We start from the raw sequence: 17,239 nt of genomic DNA, 5'->3' as shown, positions 1-17,239 counted from the left end.
GCAAAACTGGCATAAAGGTTTATTTTGATTGCTAGCTCTGAACAACTGGGGGTGGATGCCTAGAGCACTTTGGGAAACATTCAGAGGTTATGAATGATCTCAGTAAGAATACGGCCAGGTGTGATGGCTCATGTCTGTAATCCCAGCACTTTGGGAGGCTGAGGCAGGTAGATCAGTTGAGGTCAGGAGTTCGAAACCAGCCTGGCCAACGTGGCGAAACCCCATCTCTACTAAAAATACAAAAATTAGCTGGGCATGGTGGCGTGTGCCTGTAATCCCAGCTACTTGTGAGGCTGAGGCACGAGAATTGCTTGAACCCAGGAGGCGGAGGAGGTTGAAGTGAGCCAAAATTGCACCACTGTACTCCAGCCTAGGTGACAGAGTGAAACTGTGTCTCTAAAATAAAATAAGATAAATAGCAGCATCTGCCATGACAGATGGTGGAGAATGTGGCTTATGTGGGAAATATTTGCTATTCCTGTCCTTGAAAGCTCCTCTTGCCACTAGATTATAATCAGATTCAAGTAGCATATTCCATGCTGTCTTTCCTTTGAGCTTCCCTCTGGTTCTCGGCTGACTCTCCAAGTGGTATGGCCCATGCTTTCACAGAAAGACTGCCCCAAGGCTGCCTGACTTCACCAACTCCAACTCTAGGAGATAGGATTATGAAAGACATCAATATGGAAAGAAATAGCCCCTTTAGAAGGTATATCAAAGAGGAACAAAAACACTTTTCCTGTGTCTTTCCTATATATATTTATTTTTTCACTAATAGCTCCAGCACGCCTAATACTATTGAATCATTTCATTCTTGATGCATTTCAGAATGCCTCCTCTTTGTAGAGTAGGGAGAAGCTTTGAGCTTCTTGTATATTAGAATGTGCCACTAATAATTTGGGATTCTCAAAACTCCTTATACTTTAGGAACCTGGTAACTTGTGGCACTAGAAATGGTTACAGTAGAGTCTACCAAAGAATAACCACCCTTAAGTTACAGTCTTAAATTCTGTTATTCTTCAGTGTGGTACAGAGCAACATTGACTTGTGCAGTATCCTTTTATTTGTCCCCATACATAAGGAAAAGCATTTTGTTTTCTCAGTTTCTAAGAGGTACTTTCCTATGTCTCCATATTGAGATGTTTCTGATACAGTGGTATCTTCTAACTAGTGCTTTTCTTTCTTTCTTTTGCAACAAATGCTGTCGTTAATTCAGGAGTACATTGTAGAGTTTACAATGGTCTAAAATTAGAAGTGCAGTTCTGACTGTCCTCGGGGTTTGCATCAGCACTTTTTTCTCATTCTGAGGATGCATCCCTGAATGGAATATGCCCTTATGTGCTTACTGTTAACCCCGATTCTCCTTTTAGCTTAATTACTCTTTTCCAAAGGGTCCTCTTTTGTTATAGCCTTGTGTTAAACATTATATTGCAAATCATAAACACACTTTGATTGTTTTCCCATGGGCTGGTTCCAGAACATCAAAACCTGCTTTATGACATTCTGAAAGGTGGGTTTGGTAGCTACAAATGTGGTAGCAAGATGTGAGGCAGCAAAGGCCATTGACACCACTGATTGAATTTGCACACTACATAAGGGTTTAGCAGTGTGTGTCCAAATATGTTAATTTACAAACCAACTGGACCACATTGTACCTGGGTCTGTAGCACTCCATGGTGACACATGTGGATCAAAGATTTGGCTCTTAACAAGCTATGTAGAAATAATTTGTTTTATGTCATTGTACACTGTTGTGTCATAGGCACAGTGCCTGCCTGCAGGGAAAAGTGGGGTTGTATCATTTCTGAAAATAATAATTGGAGAATATTTCTTTTTCTTTGCCATGAAACTGAGGGGGAGTTGTCATACAAATTGGTTTCAGATGTTGGAGTTGTACTGATTGAGAATTTTAGGCTTCAGTCATATGCCATGCTGTGAAGTGCTTTGCCAAAGTAATGACTTGTTAAAATAAATAAAGTAAGTGTCTCATAGTTTGGGAAGTGGACTGTAAAATCTCAGTTCTTAGTTCTCGGTAAGGCTTGTGGCTGCTTTCTTAGATATACCAGGTGCACATAAAATGTATTCCCCCACATCCCCTCTAACCACCCCACAACTCCTTGTAAAGTCAGCTGAGGCTTGTTCAGGAAAGAAGGTGTTGGAGCAGAGGGCTCCTGAACTCTTACAGAAATGTGGTGATATTGTTGCTCTTCTGTTTGCTGCTTTTCCCCACAGGGTGACTAGGTCTCTGTAAAGTGGCACTCTTCTCTTGCTTTTCTGGGTGTGTGATTTTGGGGGGAACAAAAATAATAGCTATGTGCTATTTCATTCAGGCCATTCAGAAACTCCGATGATTTTTACCAGTGTAAATAAAGTTTGTGATATATGGAAAATATTAATGTGACATTTTGTGCTATCAGGGAAATGTCCCAAAGGATTTTTCCCAGGGGAATTCAGGAATGCTTGCACTGTATCTTTACTTTGAAGTTAGAAGATGCATTGGTAAAAACCAGGGCTTAGTAAAAAGGCAGGAGAGTTAACGAACACTTGACTGTTTTTTGTTTTTTGTTTTTTTTAACATGATGACCAGAGAGAGTGAAGTATTTAAATAGGCATACTTTTTTGCAGCTATACTTGCAAAGACTTAGAACCTATTGTCGGAGTCAACTTGGAATCTTCTCAGAACCTCTCAACTCTAAAGTTCAGAAATGTGTAAGTCTAGGAACTGCTAAGTCTGTCTCAGGGATCACTCACAAGGAAAGCAAGGAACTTTGTTCTTTTATTCATGTATTCCAACACCCAGAATAGTGCTTAGCTCATTATATAATAGAATTCAATAAATATTTGTTAGATGAGTAAAGGAATGAGAAGGAAAGCAAATGTCATTTTAGATTCCACTCAGCATTGTAGATATGAGCTTAGTGAAAACAGTTCTGCTCCTATCCTGCCCTTGAGAAGCCCTATGTTTAGCAGTGTAGTATTAATGCTGCCACAGAGTTTGGCTGTCTACGCAAGTATTTAGATTTTAAAATTCTGCCATGTCTTTGGGAGGTTTAGTAGACTGTGTGTTACTCTAACATGGCATCCAGCTCTAGACCAAACTGTTAGGGAGCAGCAGTTGAGTATAGCCTCTTTTCTGGCTGGAGGGTCTAACCTCACTGAGTTCACAGCTTTTTTTTATTTTTATTTTTTATTTTTAATCAATAGTACAGGAAGACTTAGTCATACCCCAAATACTTAACCAACAAATTCCTGAGGGGGATAGAGGACCAAGTGCTCCCTTCCAAGGGAGATGGAATGGAATGGTCAGGAGCTCAGTGGTCTCAAGTTTGAGATTCAGTGATGCACAGATAGAAACCATACCATGCAGCCTAGGCAGGGCAACAGAAATAGAGAGAATTGACGTGTAATGGTCAGAATGGAATAAATGTTCTTGAGCAAGAGCTTTGGGCAAGCCTGGGCATTTAGGTAATTTAGATGCGAGGAGTCTAGAGCAGAGTGTTAGTCATGCAGTGTGGCCTCTGCATTATACCTTTATAGATTGTGTTTTCTTCAACCAGGAAGTACTAGTCATGCATCTTTTATTTTGCTAAGCTGCACTTATAGTGAAATGGAGTAAATATCAGATAGACTAAATATCCTGTCTATAGCACTCTTCAGAGTCATCTCTACTTTTGTCTCAAGCTTCTTTCACAAATCTGTAAATTATTGTTTTAAAAACCTGATAGCACTTCCAATGGTTCTTATCCCTGATAGGCAAATTGAGTCTGATACAATTGACTGTTGCCCTCTTGGCCAGTTTTGCATCTGTTTGTAAACTCTTTCAGATATCATGATGCTTATCATAAGTCTACTCTTTGGGTTCTCCTTTGAACCAGTTGTAACATCTTCCTAGTTCTCTCATTTATTAGCAAGTTTAGTAAAATACTTGACATGGATTCATGCCATGCTTTTAAAAAATTATTCTTTACCAATACAGAATTTTAAATTTAGAGAATTGATAAAGAGGGAGCTGATTCTAAGTGATCTGAAATCCTCAAGTATATTTTATTTTTGAATACGTGATATGGTAGCAAGAGGCTTTCTCTGGGGCAAACGTGGCATTTTTTATTGGCTCAACTAGTCTTTCTACGTGCATAAACCAAAGAAAAGGAAGGAGCAGAGCCCTGAGGGTCAGAGGAGGTATCAGGTTTCATATGCATACATGGAAGAAATTCCTATGATATGTGAATGGATGGTTATACAGGAGAATAGCGGAGATAGCAAAAGTCATCTGGAGGTGTGAAAAATAACGCTCTAAAGGGACTTAAACGTCCCTCCAAATTTCTTGACAGCTGGTGAGTCAAGGTCCTATTCATGTAGTTTCAATTTTGTTAACTTAGATTTATATTTTAGAGGTAAAGCATCCTCAGTCTTATAATGAGAAAACCCATTTTGCTGTTTAGTTTATGTCCAACTTTGTTAAAATATGTATACTTAATAAAGCAAGGACTATACATGTTTCCCTCCACTTAATATGACGTGTCTTTTATTCTAAGTCATAAATGTTATCTGTGAGATAATGTTATCAGGAGAGTGAAAGCTTGTTCTGTTCTTCTTGGAGAGACATTTTGGATAGAAATCTTCCCTCTCAGTAGAGTTTGTATAGAACTGTGAATACTAATACAAATATGTGAAAATAGTCCTTTTATAGGAGCTTAGTTATGTTGGTTAAAGTTATCCCTGCAAATAATGGACATGAGGGTATGATGAATTTATGGAAAATTTGAGATTTATTAATTGAGGAAGATAAACTTGTGTTATACAGCCAGTAGAGAATTTCTGGCTTGTAAAAGGGAAGATTTGGGAAGGATATAATCACTTTATTCAAGTAGTTTAAATATTTCCTGGGTCATTGTTCATAGGAGAGATTAGACTTATTCCATGCAGTTCCCAAGGACCAAACTAAGGCCAACAAGTGCTTGAAGTTACAAGGAGACATCTGTCAATTCAGTGTCGGGTGAATTTTTTCATAGTTCATGAGAGTGCTAGTCCCAGAAGATTGTGGACCTCTGGAAGCCTTCTCAAGAGCAGGTGATGGATCATCTGCTGGTAACCTTATAAGGGACCCCTGTGAGAGGAAACTCAGCCCAGGTTGTCTCTAAGGTCAAAGACCAGTTGTATAATCCTATGATGGCTTTGCTTAAAAACATGCATATGTTTTATTAAAACATTAGGAATAATGGAGAAAGTTTACTCTTTCTTCCATGATTTCTCCTGCTACATGTGAAAGCCACTGTTACTGCAAGTCATCATTCAGTCTTTCCAGAAAAATGACTGACATTCTGAGGCTTAGGAGGAGGTGTTGGATTTCCTGGCAGATGAAGAAGCCACTGTTCTGTAATCATTCTTTGTGTGGGCCCAGCCAGATTTTGGCAACAGACGTACTTGATATATAATTGTGGCAGTAGCCAAAAAATGTAACCAGGATTGGCAGTCCCAGGGACCACATGGCTATCTTGGAATGTGACAACACAGGAATTATTTTCTGAAACCAATTGCCCTTCTTTTGGCGAACTTCAGATATAGAATATAGTTTTGCCCACCACCAGGGGTTAAAGTTAGGTATTGGAGGGAGTGAGGAAAGCAAGTCTCCAAACTCCAAGTTTTAAATCTCCTACTACTTTTTTACCCCAAAAAGGAAGAGTAAGATGGAAAGAGTTGGGGGCAAATGTCAGGATTTAAAGAACCTAATGATGCTATGCTGTTTTCAAAAAGTAGGATTAAAGACAGATTCAAGGAGCAGTGAGCTTGGCAAGAAGGTACACTTCACAGGCATGGTAGGTCACTGCTTCTCTAGAAAAAGTTCAGGTTACTGGGCAAATTCCAAACACTTTATGAGCTTATCTTAATTTATAGCTGCAGCTTGATGCATGAAAAATAGTTGGTAACCAAGTTAGGATTTTGATATAATCCAGCCCTCTTGAGAGCCAAGCTTAATCTAGCTCACAGGGGTTGACAAACTATGGCCCATGGGGTTATTTGGCCAGTCACTTATTTTTGTAAAGAAAGTGTTATTGAAATGTGGCATTGCCTGTTCATTCAAGTGTTCTCTGTGGCTGATTTCGTACTACACAATGGCAGAGTTGAATAGTTACAACAGACTGTGTGGTCTGCAAAGCCTAAAATATTTCCTGTCTGGCTCTTTACAGGAAAAGTTTGCGACCCTTGGTTGTTTCAGATTGTTCCATACTTTATCATAGCCATCTTCGAGAAGATGCTGTTTATACTGTTATGAGCCAGAGGGGGAAGTTAGCAGACATTATTAGCAAGGCCTCCCACAAATATTTTTACATCTTTTGTCCTCTCTGCTCCTCTTTCCCTGTTGCTTAGACCTGGTCTCATGTTGGCACCTGTTCTCTAACATAAGAGTTCTTTTAGATGCCACACATCATGGAGACATTACCTAACAGAATAAACTATTTTGGCCTATCTGCTCTTTTCTGCCTAGGTTTCTTTATAAATTTTAGGGGTAAAGTGAATTTACTTAATGTTTGTTGTATTCATTAGTGTATGGGATTGGACTGGTGTTTACCTAGAATAGTAGCGACATATTTTTTCTTTCTTTTTTTTTTTTTTTTTGAAACAGGGTCTCACTCTGTTGCCCAGGCTGGAGTACAGTGGTGCGATTTCGGCTCACTGCAACCTCCACCTCCCAGTTCAAGCGATTCTCATGCCTCAGCCTCCTGAGTAGCTGGGATTACAGGCATGTGCCGCCATGCCCAGCTAATTTTTGTTTGTTTGTTTGTTTGTTTAGTAGAGATGGGGTTTCAGCATTTGGCCAGGCTTGTATCGAACTCCTGGCCTCAAGTGATCCACCCACCTCAGTCTCCCAAAGTGCTGGGATTACAGGTGTGAGCCACCGTGCCTGACCAGTAGTGACTAATTAATAAACAAGGTGACTATTTTGCTTATTAACAATGGATAGAATTTTTTCATTCTATGTATGATTACAGTTCACTTGAAATTTCTACAAGCATGTTCTTTGCAAAGAGAACAGGTTTTTATTAGCAATTATTTGCCTTTCTCCTGTAATGAAAATGATCACAATAGTATTTACTTTGTGTCATACTGAAACAATACTCCTGCTGTTGACATTTGTTTGGTTAAGCCTTAGTATATCTCCACTATATTTGAGATGGTGGTATTGTTATACATTGCTAGAAGAGTTTCAGCCAGTCTAGACAGTTAAAGAGTGTGTCTTTCTTCCTTGACAGATATTGTCTAAGAACCTCTTCGATTCGTAACAGCACACATAGAGATTTATGGCTTTAGCTGGCCAAATGAATGTTGCTTCAGCCTGTGATTTGTGGTCTAGTGAACAACCGCAGAGCATGTCCTTTACAATTGATTGACCTTTTGCATAGCTTATTTCGGGCCTTACTAAGAGCATCTTAAACTGAAAAAAAAAAAAAAAATTCTCTGACATACTTTTATATTATTATTTGGGAAATGACCCTATTAAGAAAGTGTCCTGTGCTAACTTCAGAAGAAGTTATTCTTCTTTAAAGACTTAATTTTCTAACTGTATTTTGAGTCTCACTTACATCAATGGAAGACTTCAGCTGCTACCAAGAAATTGTCACACAAATTTCTAAGTATATGAGTGTAGATATTTTGAACATTTTAGCATGCTTTGGGTATACAAATCTTGTCCCAAATCAGAGATTCTTTCTCTGCATAAACAGCTGATATTGAGGTTATGGTGAGTTTTAAAAATAGAAATCCAGTAAGAGAAGACAATTGGTAGAGAAATGGTTTAAATTATTTGCTGTGGGAGGTGGAGGGGTGCCCCAGGAGTGGAGGACAGAGACATTCCAGATGCCAAAGGGTCTTGATGCATTCCATGTCACCCTGAACATCAGACAGACGAAAGCTGTTGTCCTGACAGTGCATAATGCTTTAGAACTTAACTTCTATTTTAATTGTAAAAATAGTGTATGTTCTTGGTAAAATAAAAATTTACATTATATAGAAGTTTACAAGTTTGAAAAAAAAAAAAAAAACCTTCTGCTATCCAGAGGTAACCATTGTTAAGTTTTTTTAATATTTCTGGAAATGTTTGTGTGTAGTGTATACATATTTTTCCCTATAGATGGGAATGATGATATTCTGAAACATTCTCTCCCCAACAATATATTTACTTGTCTTTTCTTTATTGTGTGTGAGGATAGGATCTTGCTATGTCACCCTGGCTGGTGAACTCCTAAGCTCGAGCAGACCTCCCACCTCAGCCTCCTGAGTAGCTAGGGCTACAGGCCTGTGTCAACAAGCCTGGCTAATTGTTTTATTTATTTATTTATTTTGGAGAGATGAATCTTGCTGTGTTGCCCAGGCTGATCTTGAACTCCTGGCCTCAAGTGATCCTTCCACCTTAGCCTCCCAAAGTGCCTGGATTACAGGTGTGAGCCACTGCACCTAGCCCCTCTCTGTATATATTTGTTCCCCTTTGTATCATTTGTTAATTCAAACAGTGCTGTAGTGAAAAATTGTCGTGATTATATATCTGTGCAAGTGTGAATATGTAATTATAGGCTAAATTCCTGAAAGTAAACTTACAGGGGCAAAGGCTATATGGATTTTAAATGTGAACAATTACTAGCAAAATTTACTTCCAAACTGATTGCTGTAATTTTTACAGTCCCAGTTACAAGGATACTGAATGGCCATAACGGGAGACTCTGGAACAGTATCATTATCATTAGAGCTAGCATTTATTGAGCGTGTTTTGTGTATACTCTTCTCAGTGCTTGCTTTATTTGTAGTAACTTTTTAAGTTCTCACAAAGATGCTATGAGGAAGCAGGCACCTATTTCACAGGTAAGGAAACTAAAACTGAGTCACAAAGAGGTTACTTAAGAGTCACACAGCTAGTGAGTAACTAAGGGTTCAAATGCTATTGGTGGTGAGAGAAGTGTATCACAGTCATCTTGGAGATGATAGAGATGATAGTGAAGTCCCAGAAATAGCTGTGAATGTCTACCTCAGTAAGAAGGAGAACTAAGAGACAATGTAAAATTTATTCTTATGGGCAAAGTGATGTTGAGAAAAATAATGCATCCTTGTACATTTAAAGAGGATGAGAGAGGATCTGTTAGAATTTTTTACTAGCTACTGACCAGAAATTTGGAATGAAAAATGTGCTATTTGGAAATAAGGTGAAACTAGAAAGACTGTGTATTTCTTTATCTTTTAAAAGAGTTGGATGTTTAAAAAAACAAAAGTCAGTGTTCTTTAAGGCACTTTGTACTATACAAGTTCTCTTTTCTGGCGAAGGGCTCTCCCATTCACAGAATTTGGGATCATAGGAGCAAAGTATACAATCTAGAACAGAAGTTAAAACAGTAGTTAGTGCAGGCTGAGAGCAAGAAGTGTCAAGGTGAATTGCATCCAGCAGGAAATCTTGTCCATGAATATTCTCTTATAGGTGTCTATCAACCTCCTAAGGTAAAAAGAAGAGTTGGATTAGAGAAATAATAAAATTAATGTTCAGAGCCCCCCTCTCCTCTCCTCCTGCCAGAGAACAATGGCATTCATCTCCTTCTGGCCTATGTTTCTACAGAGCTACAGACTCTTAACACCTCACGGAGGAGGAGGAGAGAGTTTTGGTTCAGAGATGGGAGTTTCACATGGCTCCTGCAGCACATATCTGTATGCAGGGACCAGGCACAGTGGAAACTGGAGATACATTGCCCAGATTCAGAACTTTGAGGATCACATTAGTACATTTACAAGAAACATTCACATACTTTAGCTTGTTTGGTTTTCTCAGCACTGAGGCATGTGAAATAAAAATGAAGCCTTCTTCCCCTTATTTTGATGACAGTATCTACGTGCACTGTTAATCTATTTGCATTATTAAAACATTTCCAAACTGTAGACTTCTCTCTATGTACCAATCTTCAGTTTCAAGAATGATCTCTCTTCTGTAACTGTTAAATATTAAGCTTACAACAGACAGGCTCTTGTGGGACCTCAGACATGCGACTTGATTTTGTTTTAGTTTTGGAAATTTGCCCTACTTTGGGGGAATAGAGAGATCTGGCACCTTCTACTTTGTTTTATATGTTCAAATACCATTGAATATCACTGTGGGTTTTGGCTTGTTAAATACATTGGTAAGAGTGGGATTTTGCTAATTTTAATACTCCCTTTTAAGAGGAAAGAAGGGTTTAGCATTTATACTACCACTATAGCTATTTTATTAACATGTTAAAGTATAATCAAGGCCTGTTTCTAAAAACTCATCAGATTTCCTAAATGTTTTGAAACTATGGGAGTGTAATCCAGTCTAACTTCAAAGCCTCTGCTGTAGCCTTAGTCCCCATCATCTGGCTTGTTCAATCTCCAGATGAAATTCACACAACTGCCTGAGTTGAGGTATCAGTTACTGCCAGCTTTTAAGGCACTGTAAGCGACTTTGCCCCCTTGTTGCGACTACTTAAAAAATAGTTTTGAAATTACATTTCTTTTATTCCACCTGTGTAGACCTGTCTGGAAAGATTTGCTTACAGAAAGTGTTTTTTCGAGGCACAGTATAGGACTGAAATTAAATGCCCCACCTTGAAACCACTCTCCTGAGGGTTGGGTTTCTGACATCAGGATATAGAGCTCTACTAAAAGAGATGTTAAAACATAGGAGGTAGTCACTACTTCATCATGAGACAGCAGCTGCGTGTACATGGCACAGCATCTTCTCCACTGGGATGGGATATCGATTGTCCTCAGGTGCTCTTTGAATGTGAAGCTAAAGAACCAAAATTTTCCTTTTCGGGTCTGTTTGATCACACAAGTGACTCACAGCCACATAGATGTGCAGACAGAAATCCCTGACCGCAGTGCCATCTTCTGCTGGGCTCAGTGTTCAGGTGGAGCAGAGGCCACAGCCAACTGATAGCTGATTTTTTTTTTTTTGTTATTTTTGAGATTCGGCTTCAGGTTGGCATAGATCTCCCATCCACAGAAGCCCTGGGGAGCTTAGGGACTGGCTCCAGGTCACCCTGCTCTGTAAGAGGCAAGGCTAGCTGGGACAGTTTAGGAATTGGTGCCTGAGTTCTTTGGGTTTCAGTTCTTTTCCACTCAGAGGCACTACTACCTTTTCTATCAAAACTCCTAAGCTGTCACAGCATGAGGGCTGCTCCTCCAACTAATGTGAGTTCATTTTACTACCTTCCATTCAGTGTCAGGCTTTCTTCTTCTACCTCTTCATCTGAAGCAGTACTTATTTTTTTGCCACATCAAATGAAACCCTTCTTCAAGTTTTTACTGCCTGCTGGAGTCTGAATACACTAACGGGAAAAGTTTGGTTAATAACTGGCTGAATCCTATGGTCACCTTTAAGGCAAGTTTCCTTCTCTCATGGATTCCATCCAGGTGTGTAGTCTAACAGTACTGTCCAGTGTGACATAGCCCCTGAAGGAAAACAACTTTACACCACTTAAATTCTTCTTGATCCACGCTTCAGAAAACGTCCCCTTGTTACACCTAACTCACACTTCAGCATTCTTTGTGGAAATTGAGGTGGGAAGACCACCCTAGTCAAGTAGGCAGTCCGATCATTTAAAGCCAACATTTAAAAATAAATATGTCATACCTTTGTGTCTTCTCAAGGCTTGAGTGGGTCATTGTCTGGGTGCTCTGGAAGTCGGATGTGTTTCTAGGTGCTGTGTGTGTATGTTGGGTGGTATGTCACTTTTTTTTCCCCCCTTTTTAGGACCAAGAAGAAAACAAGGGAGCTACAAGTTGGCCTGAATTCTACATTGATCAGCTCAATTCCATGGCTGCTGTAAGTAGACTCTTATGTTCTTTGACACATCATTTAAAATGCAAGTATAGTACAAAGTACACAGTTGCACAATAAATTCGATTGAGTATGACCTACCAAATGTCAGTACCTTTCCAAACTCCATCCTAAACATTCCATGCTGGGGAAAGGAAAGAGGGTAGGAGGGATACTTGGCAAAGTGATTTTTCCAGTATGTTTTAAATAAAATCAGCACACACTAAAATATAATTGAGTTTAATGTTGTAAGTGAAAATGTAGTCTGAAATCTGGCTTGTGTTCAACTTTAACTTGCAATTGCTCTTACCAGTCACTTGCAGCTTGGTTATGGCAACACTATTTTAAAAGTTAATACCATTTTAAAATAATATGATCAAGCGATTTTTTTACTATATTCCTCCCATTCTCTTTCTTACTGAGAACTTGGTTATTTCCTGGCTTCTTGATTTTACAGGGGACCAAGTACTCTTTTACTCATATAATAGGTCAGGAATTCATGAAGTAAGTGGTTTAATGAAAAGGCATCATAATGGTAGTGCTGAGATGTCCTTGGAAAGTCTTTAGTACATGAATTGTTGGTTCAGTAATTGCTTAATATATATTCTCAATGCCTAAAATATGAATTCTAAGTGCATGGATGTCTGTGATGTCAGCATTGCCAGCAGCTTGAGGGACACCTATTCATCACAGCTAAAATTCACAGCAGAAAATAAGTCATCGACCTTTGAGCCTTAGTAGCTTAAATCCCATCCCTGCTGATAAGATTTAGAGGTTGCCCACAGTAGAATGCAGTCTTTGTCTCAGTGGGCACACTCATGATTTTAAGAGTCAGTCTGTTATATTCATGTTTATAACATGCAAGTAGATGATAACTTCGAGAATACTTTCTTCTACCTCCTTCCTGCCTTCCCTTTTTATGGAGAATAAATTTCTTATCACTCAAAACAAGCATTTTAAATGGTCTCATAACATTTTCCTGCTGCTGGAATAGTTAAAAAGTGATTAGAATATGTGAGTCATTCACACGTTTCCTAAACTTTTAGAGGTCTTGACTTTTAGTAACTTCCTCTTTTTTAGCTTTTTTCTTAGAAGATGCTTCTTCTGTTGTCATACAATGAATAATAAACAGCCTGGTTAATATATATATGTATATATAAAAATTGTAGAAGAAACTACATAAGTTTTTCCCCAAGGGTTTCTAATCTAAAAGCATAGCAGAAATGGACAGAAAATAACCACCAAATCCTTATTCAAGGCATCTCACACAATGCCAAAGATGAGAAAAGGGTGATCTCAGCATTTGTGTGAATATGCCAACAGAACATGAGATTAGTGATGACCACCGGGGATTTTCTGTGCATCTGCCTAAGCAATAATAATTTGGAGCCATTTATATTTCCTGCATATAAAGGCTATTTTCTGAATTCTTGCTCCTGGCTGTTAGGAAAAAAAGAATTGTTTCTCTTTCTAATTAAATCTGCATTATTTGTTATCTAACAAGAGAAGTTGCTTATTTGTTAATGAATTCCCTTCTATAAATGGGGAAATACTAAGTTCTATGTGGATTTTTCCTTTCTTCAAGTATAGGACAGTTAGATTAATTTGTCCTTTAGTGACTTAACCCCTGCCTTGTCTGGAGTAGAGTTGGCTCATTTGTGTGCTACAGGGTCCGTGATGTGCCAACATGTGGCCCTTCTTTAAGAGCCTCCTCTCTCCTCCATCCAGCTCCTTGGACAATTCTTTGCCACATTCTTGAGTGATCTACATTTTAACTGCTGTGTGTTTGGTTCCTAATCCAAAATCCTTCCCAAGAGCACCACAAGTCTATTAAATTGTCAGTGACTTTGTTACACTTTTTGTGTCAAACACCTAAGAAAGCTTTCTAATGTTCCTTTTAGGACTGAGCCAGCATCTTTCCAGGGTCAAAGGTAAAAGGCATTAATGGTCCATGAATTAATGAGGCCTCAAAATTCCTGCATACTTCAGGAAATAAGGAGATCTGATGAGACCAGAAACCCTATGCTGGGTTTTCTGTTTTTCTCAACATTCTGATTGCCACCACCGCCTTGCATACATAGTTCTGGCTAATCACTATGATGTCTGTACCGGAGAATTCTTGATAACACACAGCAGAAGTCCTGAAATATTGTACCTGGGGCCATGGAAAGGCACACAAGTCCTCCAAATCCTTTCATGGCCCAGCAGCTAGACTCTTTGGTTCTCTGCTTAGGGCATTCTTGTAGGAGTGTTTGTCCACATTGTCATCACCCATTGTCTGCAGAATCAGCAGCAACTACTACATGACAAGCAGGGTAACAGGCACTGTATATGTTATTTGAGGTCCCACCAGCATCCTATGCTGTAAATGCTATTTATAAATAAGGAGTCTGAGACTCCAGAAAGGTTACCTTGCCCAAGGTTATCTAATTAGGAGGCGGTCATCTAATTGGGAATTTAAACCTATCTGTCTGAGCCCAAAGACTCCTTTCCAGTTTGCCTCTCACTAATTCAGTTTTTGAAACCCTGTGGCATGTGAAAGAGGCCTGGTTATCCCACCTTCTCCCCACCCCCAGGCCTAGCAAGGCTGACTTTTCTGAGATGGTACAGGCATCTGTTTTCTTTAATGCCTTAAGAGTCTGATAAACAGTCCAGGTTGAGAACTGCAGCACTTACTAGTCTGTGAAGCCAGCCTTTTGTGGAACAAGTTCAATTACTTTATGTAAGCCTCATTACAAGAATGCTTTGTTCTTTAAAGGACCCCTGAGTGATCTGTTGACTTTTAAAGAGTGAAAAATAGTATACTAAAGGAGTGCGGCCTAACATCTAGAAGGACCTCGGCTTTCTTTATATGTGGCTTCTCCATGCTTTCTCAAGGAAGAAGACTGTGAGGTGAAGTTCAGTATGCTTAGTGGGCTGGCTTATTGATTTCCCACCAAAGAAACTATTCAAATGAGAGCTAAGTTCCAGACTCCCAGCAGGAATGACTTCTGGGCCACATTTGTGCATCTCTGTCAGACCTGCGTGTTCCAGTGTACACCTCAGCAGCTTTGACAAAAAGACCCTCTGCAAGCATGCACTTTGTCCTTTGTCTGCTTCTCATGTGAGCACGTGTTTAGTAAGTGCATCGTGCATTCAAAGAAGCCTCCACAAGGCCTGTACATACTAGATATTTGGCATAGTAGTCATCTTCAGAAATGTAGGCATCTCCCTTATCTACTAAAAGCTGCAAATTAAACCTTCTTCCTAAATGTCAGGCTTGAAAGCTTTAAATTTTGTATAAATTATTTTATTTTGAAAAGTCACATTTAGAACATCAATTTCAGCTACATATCCTGAGTTGTCTCAGCACAATAAATATAACCTCAGAACCAAATCTGAACGTAGAAAATGTATCACACATAGAAAATGTATCACACATAGAAAATGTTGTAGTCTCTTCTGTTTTGAGAGAAAGGTTATATTCTTTACACAGTATTGGGAAAGGAAGTTCCAATTTAATTTTCTTTGACATTTCATAAACCTCCCAACTCTAGTATGGAGAAGCTTAATATAAACTGCTGCTATTCATATGTTCCGCCCTCTCCAAGATTTTCAAAAGGATAAATACATGCAGTTTTATTTGTACTAGTGACCCACAGTAAAATGTGTAGTCATTAATTTGGGGATAGTTTCGTGTCATTAAGCTTAGCAACAAGGAATGATCTTCATAAAAGGCTTGGTTCTGAGCTACAGATTCAAAGTGATTTCATAAGAGTCCAAATGAGTTCAGTTGTATCATTGGAGGTTAAATGTTCTTGGCTGGATTTGTGTGAATTTTCCAGGGGATGGGTCTCTGGGAGCTTTGGGAGAATTCATTGGCTGTCTCTGCACCCAGCTTCCTTCCTCACCATCCTCTGGTTACAGCTGTCCATGAGCATCACCAGCAAGAGGACAACTTTACAGAAACAATAACAAGATTTTAAGAACTGAAAAACTACTGGGTTTTATTTCAGTTGCCATAAATGATACTGGTATATTATATTTATTTTGCTTTGACCTTTACTCTTCTCATTATGAAATCATATTTAGGTTTTAGTTAACATTTAGTTACTTAATGCTGATACTATTGATTGTCACCCTTGATGATTTATGGTCCTGAAAGAAAGGCTAAGACTGGGTCATTGAGACCCATGGATATGAATCAAGCTTTTCTTTTTCAATACAGTCACCCCAATCTGTTTCCCAGCCAAGCATTTCTATCAGAATTTGTAATAGGTAAAAAGATTAAACTAGACAAGCATGTGTTCAGAATAGGATGAAGAAAAGGGACCAGGAGCTCCATGAGTGGAGAATCCTGGAGTCATAAGACTGGGGGTACTTTAGTACAACCGGGTGATCACAGAATCAAAGGGAATGGAAAGGACTAGACACCTTACTGGCATTCACAATTTTATAATAACAACCACAGTCTTACATAGAACCTTGCTCCTGCGGCATCAGCATTGCCTAGAAATTTGTCAGGAATGCAACTTCTCAGACCTCACCCCAGACATACAAAACCGGGCTCCACGGTTTAACATTATCCTCAGGTGATTTTCATATACACATTAAAGTCTGAGAAGCACTGCTCTAGCAGATCCCTGGGTAGAAACACACACACACACACACTCCATATCCTGATTTCTAAATGATATTGAATAATTTCTAGAAGGTAAGCATTTACTCTGAAGGAATTGTCTATCCTAGTAATAGCTCCAAATGAATTGTTCTTCTTAAAAAATAATTTGATGTAACAAAATCCCTTTGGTCTTGATCACACTTTTTGGCTGAGGAATAGGAATGGTAGCGTGGGAGGACTGCTGCCCACCTCCTGTTTTTAATAATGTGATAGTATTATCTTTAATTGCCAGAATGTTGTATTCAACTACAGGTTCAGTCTTATTTCTATCAAATACAAATAGTAGTATCTACATCAAAGGGTAATTATAGAATAGTTATACAAACATTTGGGCAACATCATCTCTACTAAGATTTCTAAACTTTTCCCTAAAGCTTTATTTAAAATTTGAAGGACTTAACTTACTTACTCATAGATTTATTGTTTATATTTAAAGTGATAGTAGCAAATAATCTGTAGCTTTGTCTTGTTTGCACTGTAATTAAAAAATAGAATTTGAAGAAGTAACTTCTGTTTTCTTTGCATAGAGAAAATCTCTGCTGGCTTTAGAGAAGGAAGAAGAAGAAGAGAGAAGTAAAACTATAGAGAGTTTAAAGACAGCACTGAGGACAAAACCAATGAGGTAATTTTCCCTTGGAGAGCACTTTTTTTTTTTTTCCTCTCCGTCCTTCCTTTTTTTGCAAGAGTCAAACCTTCTAGGAAGTCTTAAGTCAAAACCATAAAATTAAACCATGAATAACATACTTTAATCATTAACATTTAATAGT

General features: G+C 38.7%; 1 protein-coding gene across 2 annotated transcripts in view; it reads left to right on the top strand.

Annotated features, from left to right (window-relative positions):
- The window catches only part of DAAM1 (dishevelled associated activator of morphogenesis 1), a 187,476-nt gene that overhangs the window by 119,732 nt on the left and 50,505 nt on the right, over positions 1-17,239 (top strand). For both annotated transcript variants that reach the window (XM_023231543.2, XM_023231552.2), the window contains 2 exons: positions 11,747-11,818; positions 17,000-17,094. In XM_023231543.2, the coding sequence (XP_023087311.1) occupies positions 11,747-11,818; positions 17,000-17,094 (167 nt within the window). The remainder of the gene's footprint in view (positions 1-11,746; positions 11,819-16,999; positions 17,095-17,239) is intronic.

Source organism: Piliocolobus tephrosceles, chromosome 6 (genome assembly GCF_002776525.5).
Source record: "Piliocolobus tephrosceles isolate RC106 chromosome 6, ASM277652v3, whole genome shotgun sequence".
In the NCBI taxonomy this organism is placed as follows: domain Eukaryota; kingdom Metazoa; phylum Chordata; class Mammalia; order Primates; family Cercopithecidae; genus Piliocolobus; species Piliocolobus tephrosceles.
This window is presented reverse-complemented; position numbering and strand designations above follow the sequence as displayed.